General features: G+C 41.2%; 1 protein-coding gene across 1 annotated transcript; it reads right to left on the bottom strand.

Moving 5' to 3' along the window:
* Window positions 1-255: 255 nt before the first annotated feature.
* Window positions 256-4035, bottom strand: LOC146457094 (cytochrome P450 3A4-like). Its single transcript, XM_085092350.1, has 2 exons — window positions 3375-4035; window positions 256-2316 (listed from the first exon to the last, which is right to left on the bottom strand). The coding sequence occupies exons 1-2, from the start codon at window positions 3889-3891 to the stop codon at window positions 1340-1342; spliced, it is 1494 nt and encodes a 497-aa protein (XP_084948476.1). The 5' UTR covers window positions 3892-4035; the 3' UTR covers window positions 256-1339.
* Between the last annotated feature and the right edge of the window lie 7648 nt (window positions 4036-11683).

Here is an 11683-nt window from a genome sequence, read left to right as displayed (position 1 = left end):
TAGCTTATTTCTGTACTTATTGCTATGAATTATCACAGTGCTTTTTCATTTATTACTCAAAGACATATTTGAAGTGTGTTTTTTGGTTAGTGTATCCATTTTCTCTGAGGTTTATAGCGTACGGCCTTCTTGATAAGCAAATTTTACTAGACAGTGACAGTACCGGTAGTGCGCGTTGGCTGTTCACAAACCGTTTTGCCTCGATCATCTAGATCTTAAACTAAAAACAATAATAAAAACAGAAAATTTCAGTCAGTAAAAGACTCATCGAAGGTGCAAGCAAACCAACAAATTATTTAATTTTTCGTAACGTACAAAACAAACAAAACCGACGAGAACAGTTCCCATTATACACATGTAATTAAGAGAGTATACAAGTTTAATTCAGGAGCAAACTAACAACGATAAATCAAATGTTAGGCATCAATTAATTGTTCACCTGCGCTGTGAAGCTTCCTACCGCTTGGAAATAACAAGAACATAGATCGATAAAAATAGCAAACGATGGATCCAAAGAAGGAACTTGCCGAGTAATTTCTTCCTGCTCCTTCCTCCCGAAGGACACTTTCATGCTCGGTTATCGTTCGTTGAAAGCACTTGGACGCCATGACTGATTTTAGTTTCTCAACCAAACAAAATAAAATCAATCCGATCCAAGTCTTTAGCTTTTGACACAAATAATCTTTTGCTGTTTCTTGTGAGAGACACCAAAATTAACCTTTAGGAATTTTCTTCCTAGCTGCAGTACTTGATTTCCATGTATAATTGGTACAAAGAACCCGGCTTAAAGAGTCGAACTTCGAAAGAACCTCAAAGAACTTGTTTTTTTTTTTTTTTGACACAACATGCAGAACCCACAAAATGTAAAACTGTCGTGCTCAGCCAATCAGGAGCGAGTACTTTCGCCGCTTGACCAATCAGGAGTAAGTAATTTTGCCCTCGGTGAAAGGAAAATTACGAAAAACTGCCCTCTGTCACAAGAAATCAGCATTCAGTAATTTTGCCCTCTTTTTTACATTGTTATTGTTGATGAGCAGTTAGCTGCATATGCATTAAAAATGTACTATATAACTGCAGAATTGATGAGGAACTTATAAGGTTATTACGTTTCTACAATAAGCAGACTTCTATTGTGGAGCTCCGCTTTTAGGCTTGGCTAAATATATATATTATCATTATTCAATAAGAACCGGTGTTGTTGTTAAGTTTTGAACGACTAGTAGATTTATACTAAAAACAATTTGATTATTCGCTCTCGATTTCTACGCGTGATGGTTGATTCGGGCTTCGCCCTTATCAAATATCACGTGATAGAAATCTCGAGCTCATAACCTAATTGTTAAATAGACTCTACTCTCAGGTAGACCCCATCTCTAGGAGACAGTGTGTTTCCCGCATGCATTACCATTGGCACTTGTGTCTCGGGTGATCGTACAAACTTGTACTTCATCAGGATTTTCACCAGGGCAATCTTAATCTCCATTAGCGCAAACCTCATCCCGATACAATTTCTGGGTCCGGCTCCAAACGGCAGGAACTGATACGGATGACGGGTATCCTTGGCGGGGCTCCGGAATCTCTCTGGGTCAAATGTCTCCGGTTCCTCCCAGGCACCAACGTCGTGGTGGAGAGCGTAGAAAGGAATGATAATCTCCATGCCCTTAGAAATTGGGATGCCGTTGATATTGCAATCTTCGGTGCACTCGCGATTGAGCTGATGTGCTGGGGGATATAGTCGTTGCGTTTCGCTTATGACACAGTCAAGGTACTCGATACCATGCGACAGCTCATATAAGGAAACGCCACGATTCTTCTCAACATGTTGACAAATTTCCGTTCGCAACCTCTCTTGAATTTCAGGGTTGAGCGCCATGAGGTGGGAAGCAGTGGAAAGGGTTATCATTGAGGTCTCGTGCCCACCAAGAAGAAAGGCCACGCACTGTGCGACGATTTCCTCGTCGGTTAGTTTGCTGTCGCCATAAACGGTAGACTCATCGTGGGCGGTCAGCATTAGCTGCATAAGATCCTGCCTTTGAGTATCGCCTTCCTCTCGACGTTTGCAAATCATCTCCAAGGCTATCTGTCCAAAGTAGCCCATACTTCCTCGCAGACGCATCATCAACCGTAGAATAGTCTTGAGGATCGGCAGGCGGCCCAGTATGCGTAATATGAAGGGAAAACGAAAAGACTCTCTGGCTTTTTTGAGAAACTTTTCATCAGGATCATTTTGGACGTCAGATCTGATACCAAACGCAGTCGAAAGTATAATTTCCAGTGTAAGGCTACTGTACCACTCCATAAGGTTAACAGACTTACCTGCGATGAAATAAGAGAGACGTTATCAAACCAGTAGTGATATTGTCACAGTGAGTCTAAGGGCTAGTCAAGTGCCTAATCGGCCGCTCTTCCTTCCTCATTCGAGGAGGATTAACGAGAGCAACTGCATTTGAAATGAAAGTGTAAAGGAAAATGCAAAAACCAAAAACACCCAACAAAGCACAAACAACTGGCTTAAAGGTCTTGTGCATCACAAGAGGGCTACGACCAAAACATTGAAAACTAGGAGGCACTCAAACAAAATTCTCGAGGAATTTTACTCAACAGTGTGTAAAAAAAACTTGGGCAAGACTACAAACCTGACAGGCTTCGCGTAATGGTCACTGCAATTGACCGTTAACAAACAAACACCCCAATTAATTAGAGACCGAGAGTTTAAAAGTTCGAAGCAAGTTCTTGAATTTAAGTATCGATTACTGCGACAACAAGGTAATTAGGTCAAGGCAAGCAGCCGAGCAAGGCCGCTAAGTCTGACAAACACTGAAAATAATGAGCTGTGGGAAAGCAAAAGGCTTGGAAAGGGGAACCCACAAGTCCTGTTACTAACGGTTTGGTGGCACCTTACTCAATATTTTGGCCTCCAAGTTCATCAAGAGTATCGCAGTATGACCGTTGAAGATTGCCATGTCAGCTGGCCAGGGACGAAAATAATATAGAGCACCGGATGAATTCATTGAGAACCCGACACAGAAACATGCCAGTCCGGACTGTCTGGAAAGCCCCGGCTAAAATCCAGTCACTTCAAAAATATGCCGTTGACGTGTCAGGACGGTCGTTGATTTAAGAATTTTTTAACATTGACTTAAAATTTTGCGTGTGATTTGAAAACTTTTTGGGGGGGACATTAACAGCTGTTCAAAATACGGTTAACGGTACACCACTAGTAAAGAGTATGGAAGTTCCTTTGTTGTTGAAGGAATATCTGCCTAAATTTAATGAGAACAGCTTATGTCACGGTCAATTAATTTTGGTGCGTTACACTCAAGTAAACAAGGCGAGAGGACAAACGACGGAGGCTATTGTTTTACATTACTCACCAGTATCAGCAATTCCTTCGAACTTCTTCAACAACACATCACACGACTCTTCAATCAAAGGAACCATTAGCTTCATTTTTCTCGCGCTGAACGACGGTGTCAGAATGTGCCGAATACGTTTCCAAGTCTCGTCGCGTGCGGAGAAAACGTTAGAACTCATCGGAGGGGGAGGGAGAGGGATCATTCGATTATGAAATGACGAGAACTCCTTGACCAGGATGGTTTTCAGCATTTCTGGATCTGCAACAACTAGAGAAGGTTTTCTGCCGAGAGAAACCGCGAAAATCTTTCCGTACTGCTTCACATAATCGGACATCATCAAGTGAATGCTGCCATATTTGCGCACATCAAAGAAGTTCCCGACAAAGGGCAATGGTTTCGGACCCGGGACATTCAGTCGCTTTAGCACTGAGAAACCACTTGTTCCGTACCAATAAACAAGTAACGACAACGCGATAACCACGGGAAATATGATGGAAGCATCCCAGAGGCTAAACGTCTGCTGTGTGATTGCCATTTTGTCCGGCGAGTACTTTTGAATTATGAAAGCTTTCAACCATGACACTGAGACAGCGTCATGTCAATCATACAAAATGAACACATATCTAAATAAACTAAAACTGAATAACAAGTTATGTCAAAGAATGCCAATAATCCTCTTTATCGAGTTCATGAAATAAAAAATCATTTGCTGTTGCTCAATATACTCACAGCGTAAAACCGTGTTTCAATGTAATCTAGATAATTTTTTTAACTTGCTCAACTTGCACAGAAAAAATGATTTTCAAACAAAGCATGCGTGACACGTTTTGATCGCGTGACCAGAAACAGGCAAATTTAATGGGATGTAAAATAAGTGATGTTTCACTATAGGAAGTAAAAGATCAATTTAAAATGTACGTAGATGTTTATGCCTTTACTCTGCCGGTGATATTCGTAGAAACCAATGACAGAGAATGATTTGAGAAAGAAAGGGGTGAATAGTAAGCACGGATGCGTACGATAGCAGTGGGCTTCCACTCGTGTTCTGTAAATTGAACTTTTCGTACCACATTTTTTATCATGTCAGATATTTTCCGGCTCATTGACCTTCAGTCCAATCTCGTAATTGTTATTTTTATCTCAGTATTCGTCTAAAGGTCTAGACCTCAAATGGCAAAGCGCCATAAACACAATGCCAGAATGAACTAATTGAACACTACCTAGAAGTAACCGGGATCTCGAAAATTACATGCATATGCCCATCTGTAAGGCTTAAAGATGAGCCAGTGTATTAGTCATAGAGAGATTCATAGTGAAACATTTCCATTCAGAATTGAAACCTAAAAATTACTATACTCGTGGAGCTAGCGTTAGGACAATAGCCTGGACAGTTTCGGTGAAGTCTGTTCGTCTTTACTAAGTGAGTCCATTTTGTCGTGGTAGTCTTTCATGCTAATGTATAAATGCAGCTACTACAACCGAGACTGTCACTGCCTGGTAGCCCTAGAACTACAGTCCGAACTCGGGCCGAACATAGTTTTCAGGCGGGCGCATAACCATTGTCATGACAGATTCGCTAAAAATGTATATATTGTTTTCCCCAAAAAGTTTCATTGTATATACTGAGCCTTAGATAGGATATTTGGCCTTCAGGCTGACAGTCAAATTTTTGTTAGTCAAATTTTTGTTCGTGTATTACAAGTTTAACTATTGAACTTAGCAGCCAGGTGTTCTTTAGAGACGAAATAGTTCTCGCTTTTGAGAGCGTGGATGCAACAGAAAATGTTGACAATTGAAATGAAAACTAGCTGCAGAGAAGGAAATCCATATTGTGACGCGCGCTTTATAGGAGGGCTAGCGTTTATTCGTAAAATCACTGCGCTAAGAAGCGAATTGTGATATCACTACAAAGAATATTAAAAATAATTTTACAAGGTTACAGTTCATCCATGGGGTTGGGCCTTATAATTTTAATAAAATAAAGAAGAAAAATGTAGATGTATAATTTCAAAACTGATATTTTGATATTCTTAGAATACGATAGGTTAAAAAATAAGGTGTCCTATTTTCGTCAGAAAGAGCTATGGCTACCGCTATAATGCAAATAGCGACCATGCGCAGATGCCCGAGTCGGAGAGATAAGGAGGCAAAGGCGTGATCCGGGCTCCTTGACCTTGTCGCTGAATGTTTTCGTGCACAGGACCTCTCTCCTTGTATGCAATACGGGAATTGGAACTAACTTGACGTCAAGGAAGAAATTGTTGACCTTGATCTATTTTTCAAGTTCTTAAACAAACAGGTGCTTTCAAAGGAAGCTGGAGAGAGAAGTGTAAACCTGATTCGGGAGAGAGTCGAGCGCCCTAACTCAGTCGTCTGGCGAGAGAAAGTGTTCCACAGGACAAGGGTAGGACTGAAATAGTCACTGCAGCACTAGAGAAGGAGTTTCTACGGCATTTGCCCTGCTGGCCAAAGCATCTACGTACGTATATCCTGTGTAAGGGGAACGTATTATTGGATTGCAAAAATGTCCAGAGATCAAGCGAAGTTCAATCAACGAACGATGGCAACTAGTTAGGGAGAGCCGACTATGTTTAAATTGCCTACGACCGGCGAATAGTTTTCACTACTCCATGATTTGTAGCGCTGAATGGTGTGGTATAGATGACCGAAGTACAGAGAATCAGATACCAACAACCATTCGTGGATTCGTTGTTACAGACAGCAATCAAACGCAACAAATCTTACTGCAGACTGCGGAAGCCTCCTTGGTTGGCGATGGTGGTCAAAACATTCCTGTGCGAGTCTTACTTGACTCAGGGAGCCAAAGTTCGTACATCACAAAAATGACGTAGATGTCTTGATAAGAGAAGACTACTACTTCTTATTCGCGAAGGGAAATTGTCAGAAATGCGCGACCGCAAACTCCCCTACCGTAGTTGAGTCTACGTTTGGATGGATTGCATCAGAGCCTATTAAGGGTCATCCTTTAAGCAAGACTCAATTAATGCTGTCAACCATATGTATAGACTAATTCGTAGCTAGTCTGAAGCCGTTTTGGGAACTTGAGTCGATGGGAATTGTTGAGAAGGAGGGTTCGTGCATGTCCTTGGAGGAAGAAGATGCCATTGACCAGTCCAAAAAAGAAGTGAAATTTGACAGTGGGCGTTACACGGTATCGTTCTTATGGAAAAGGGATGCGCCTGAGTTGAAGTCAAACTACTATCAACCAGTCAGGAGGCTCGAGAGTGTAGAAAAACAGCTGAACTGAATATGAATCCATTGAGATCCGAGACCTACAAAAAATGCAATTAATCAGTACGTGGAGGAAGGTTTCGCAGAGGAGGTTAAAGAGGGAGATGGTTGTAATGCGAAAGTCAGGTATCTACCACATCATGCTGTCTTTCGAGAAGACCGACAAGACAGCAAAGTGACGCATCGTCTTTGATGCTTCAGCGCGTGATGAACATGACGTGGCTCTTAATAACTATATTGTGGCGATATCTATTTTGCCATCGTAATGTATTCGCTTATTAATTAGTGCTGTCGCACGTGCGAACGTTCAGACATGTTCAGTCTAATACCATTGATTTCAGCGAGAGTGAGCAGCCCAAGGCATTGGGAATCTGCTGCAATACGACATCAGACTGCTTCCTATTCGACGTTCTTCAGAACGCTCTCAATGTAGATGATTCTGAAACAAGAGAAGGTTCTTGAGCATTGTTTCAAGGATCTTTGATCCCATTGAATTGCTTACCCCGTTTACGATCAGAGCAAAAATTTTTAGTTTCAAGATCTTTTTCAAAAGGGGCTGCAATGGGAGGATCGTTTAGACGAGGATATCGCTGTTAATTCAGTGGAGAGCGTGGAAGTCAGAGTTGTCTTGCGTCAGTGTCCCCCATTGCCTCATGACAGACATCGGGCCGAGTTCAAGTATTGAACTTCATGGTTTTGGCGATGCATAACACAAAGGTTTATGGTACAGCCGTCTATATCAGATCCGTAGACACAGCTGGGAAGCTCTCAACGTCACCTAGCCATGTCGAAGTCAAGAGTTGCTCCAACGAAAACTGTGTCACTTCCAAGATTAGAATTACTTGCAGCTGTTATCAACTCAAGATTACTCAAGCTTGTATGCTGGACTGACAGCATGGTGACCCTTCAGTGGATAAAATGATTAAGATTTTTTGGAAAACATCGACATTCACTCCACCTTTCTTCATTCCACATTTTTGCAACCACTGCAACCAACTCCCTTTGTACGACTAATTCCCCGCATACTAACCTTACAAGCAACCAAAAACCTTTCAATCACCAAATGTCGAGATAATTACCTCGTAGTAATTGCAACCATCACAACCAACATCTATTTGGTCACATATTCAATGTGGTTTTTGGAGCGATTGAGCGCGATTTTAGTAAGTTAGGAGAGAGGACAACAGACAAGGGAGTTCAGGTAGGGAATTTTTTTAATGAAAATTCGTTAGTAGTTTTAAATTGAAGCAGGAATCGTTTTTTTTTCCCATACAAATATCTTTATAATTTCGCCGTTACGCAAAGCTCGCCGTTGCGCTCAAATTAAACACTCACGCAAAGATCACGGCCTATATCTCTCCTAGAGCTTGGGGTACTTGTGGTTGAACACAGTGGGCCAAACAAATGCAACATTGTTGTTCACACCTGAGAGCAAAAGAATTTTGGACAATGTCGAAGACGATGTTTGATGGAAATCAAACCTCATTCAACGTCATCCAACATCGGGCAAAATGTTGGATTCAACAATGTTGGACGATGCTGCTGCAACATGTTCCCACATGTTCCTTCTAAAACCGGCAAAAAAAGGTTCAAGAGAGCAACATATCTCCTTTAAAATGCACTTTCGTTACTTAGTAGCCTTCTATTCGGAAACGAACTAAAACAGTTCTCCCACTGCAATGCGCATTGCCGTGGGAGAACTGTTTTTGCGGTTCCCAACCAACAGCTACCACTTGCCTACGATGAATAACCCCTGCTCTTTGACCCGACGGCTATGCCATGCTGATGAGCCCTAATAAGGGGAAACAGCTGTCCATGGCTGCCACTGCCCGGGAGATATGGCTGTGCGCATGCGTACGATATTGTTCATACAACAGGAATGATACGTGTGTCTCAGTGCTGATAAAAGTGTTGTGATTGTGTGTACGAGATTCAAATAGCCAATTTGCTCGGCTTCCGATCCATACAGCATATATTTTCTTTTTGAGGGTAACGGCTAACTTCCGTCCTTTTATACGTATGTAAAACTTTGCTACAGGAAAACAGTGTTTGGCCAAAAACTTTAGGTTCTAGATGCCATTTTTAAACAGGCAAACTTGTTTATAAACAATGAACAGTACAAAACTAGCGTTTGATTGGTCTAGTGGAATTCGAGATAAGAGTGTAAACAGACGCATGACGTCATTGCGCGGTGTGATTGGTGCACGTGATCGGAGTATAGTCCAGTCAAAGCAACTGCTGTCAGAAACAACTTGAAAGTTTGAAGCTTGAAAAAAAAGGAATATTTGTCCAAATGACGCGCCGATAGAAATCCAGTAATAAGTAATCGATTTCAAATCGAGTGAAGCAACCAACATGCCGTAATATTTTGCGGTCACAAGCTGATTTTCCTCATGACCCGGGGCTTGTAAGGGTTATTGGCCTGGAACGAGGGGATATGTGATATATTCCCTTCGGGGAGCGGAATATATCACATATTCCCGAGGGACAGGTCAATAATATGCTTTTTTTTTTTTCTGTTGGTGAGGTTTCCTAATAAAAACAAAGACCCTAAATAATTAAATGCTTATTTTATACCAGGTCGAAGTCTAATACATAACATTTTTTAATGGCAGTTGTAGGCAGTGAGATTTCGGCTGTAAAGATGTTTTTCTCAACTGTTTTCTGAACTTTGGATTTATATTCACACAACAATATTTATAAACAATTGCTTTTGTCTGCTGGTATGCGTGGTTAACATGTTTTTCACTCTTGCATAATCACTGCATTCGGTACACTATACGTGTTTGAGCGGCTGCTGTTAAATTTTGGAAATAGTACGCAGTCGGCTAGTAGCAGTAGTAGTAGTAGTAGTAGTAGTAGTAGTAGTAGTAGTAGTAGTAGTAGTAGTAGTAGTAGTAGTAGTAGTAGTAGTAGTAGTAGTAAAAGTTGTTGTTCATTTTTTTCTTTAATAGTAAACGATTAAGAACTAGTTGAAATTTTTGAGAACACTGAATAAGGGGAATAAGTCGAGCGGTATATGGCGAGGGGGGGGGGGGGGGAGATATAATCCCCTCGTCCGTTGTTATCAGCTATTGTTTTCAGACCCGCCCTCCCCTTTTACAACCAAAGCCTCACCCAGCTTTCAAGACAGTTAGTAATTGACAGGGGCTATTGCATATATTCAACCGAAAAGAACAAAGGAAACCGAGCCAACCGAAAAATAAGATATAATATAGACTCTTTGCATAAATTGGCGCCTGAATTTGAGTAACAATACTTTATACATCCTAAGCCTCATATTCATGTGAAAAATCCTTTGTCTGGAAACATAAATACGAAGCTTAGGATGTATCAAGTATTGTTATTTGGGTGCCATTTGTGCAAAGGGTCTATGGCATGCAAAAGTAAGACTTGGTAATAAATTTCACTTCAAATGGAGTGAGTTTAAATGCTTTTTGACTATTCTTCGCTTGTATGACGGTATGATCAGTTATCCCCTTGAGGGAAGGGGGGACGGTAGGGTAAGCACACCATTTTTTTTTTAAATTGCTTAAAGGGAGATGGCCGGAAAAGAGGAAGGTTGGGGGGGAGGGGGCAATGAGGGAGGGTTTTAGTTGTTGTTGTTATTGTTTTGTTTCTTACTCTGCGCGGAAAGTAAAGTGGCCTTTGTTATTCAAGAAGGCATGTTGTAGACTTTTGTACATGAAGTTTCCTACAATGGGGGACAAAATCTTAGGACAATTAACACGATTTGCTTTAATTTATCCCCCTTTCCCCCTCACCCCCAAGCAATGTTGTAGTCTATGCAGTCCTGTACACTTTACCCTGTCCTAAAAGTGTTTCTTCATCCCAAAATTGTTTGGAGAGGGAAGGGGAGGGCAATTCGCGGTATCCACGTGGTTAGAGAAGTGCATATTATGCTACATCTGATTATTTGATAAGTTAAGGATGGGGAAGGAAGGTTTTCCATAAACGTTCCAAGTTTTTTTGTCCTCCATTGAAGGTTAATCTTGCGCCCGGCCTGCTCTGAAGAGCTCAGTCGACAATGGCGGATTCTATAAATTTAGGTATTGTCGAGCAAAACAATCTAATGATCCAGTGTAAAATTTGGGAGACGTGGTGTATTGACACCATAATATTTGCGATGTGTTAACTGAAGGCGATGCCCACAGAGAGAGACTAGCTATAAAATTTCAATCTTTCTTATGATGACTCTTCAGGAGGGGCAATTTCTGAACTTTGATTAGCTGATGCCCCCTAGGCCCTTCTTAGGAGAGAACAGGTAACTTTACTAGAATGGCTGATGATAAGTGCATTACAAGGCCAAATCATGTGATTTGACAGTGGGGAGTTGAGTGGTTAGAGGGGGGATGGGGGGGGCATCTCTTATAACTCTTACTCTTACTTCCTGAATGATTGATACGGTTGGTTAACTGCACTTCGATGGGATAGCGACATCTGTTTGCTCTTTCCCTCACTCGGCAGCCGGCTCTTGTCCCTCTAAAACAGGACCACATATGCACATGCGCCACATGCATAACGCGGCTATTTTCTATTAGCATACCATGGCGACCGACTATCGCGTAACGCGCAATCTGATTGGCTACACAGGTGCCGTCTATCGATCGATAGACGGCAGTTTGTCAGAGTGCGCGCGATTTAGCATGCATCATTGCACAAATATATCAAAATTAATGAAATAAAAAGATTTTTTGCTTCAGAGATCGATCACTGAGGTATGCTAAAACAATTAGACGGCTCGCTCTCGGTTTCTATCGCCTTTGATAGTTGGCTCGGGGCAACTATCAGCCGATAGAAACCTCGAGCTCGCCGTCCAATTGTTAAATGGCTTTACCGTATATCCGCGGCAATTTTTTTGTTTTTACTTATACTGTTATTTATTTATTTATTTTTTTTATTTATAGTAGTTTTTTTTTTTTATCCTTTCTCGTATTTTAGTATTATATATTGTACAGTCCGTAATCCAGCCTCTGGGCTGCAATGCATTTTTTTAATAAAACTATCTATCTAATCATTTATTAATTTTTATTGCGCTTTTTAACATGTAATCATCAAAAAGCGCATTACAATAT

This window comes from Pavona decussata, unplaced genomic scaffold (assembly GCF_977016875.1).
Source record: "Pavona decussata unplaced genomic scaffold, jaPavDecu1.1 SCAFFOLD_248, whole genome shotgun sequence".
NCBI lineage: Eukaryota > Metazoa > Cnidaria > Anthozoa > Scleractinia > Agariciidae > Pavona > Pavona decussata.
The sequence above is the reverse complement of the archived record's forward strand: the minus strand, read 5'-3'. Positions and strand labels throughout refer to the sequence as shown.

Excerpts from the sequence above, each read along its gene's own strand:
- LOC146457094 (XM_085092350.1), bottom strand. The coding sequence starts at position 3,891 with ATGGCAATCACACAGCAGACGTTTAGCCTCTGGGATGCTTCCATCATA. Across the intron at positions 2,317-3,374 it reads CGAAGGAATTGCTGATACTG|GTAAGTCTGTTAACCTTATG; the intron begins GTGAGTAATGTA and ends ATTTCATCGCAG.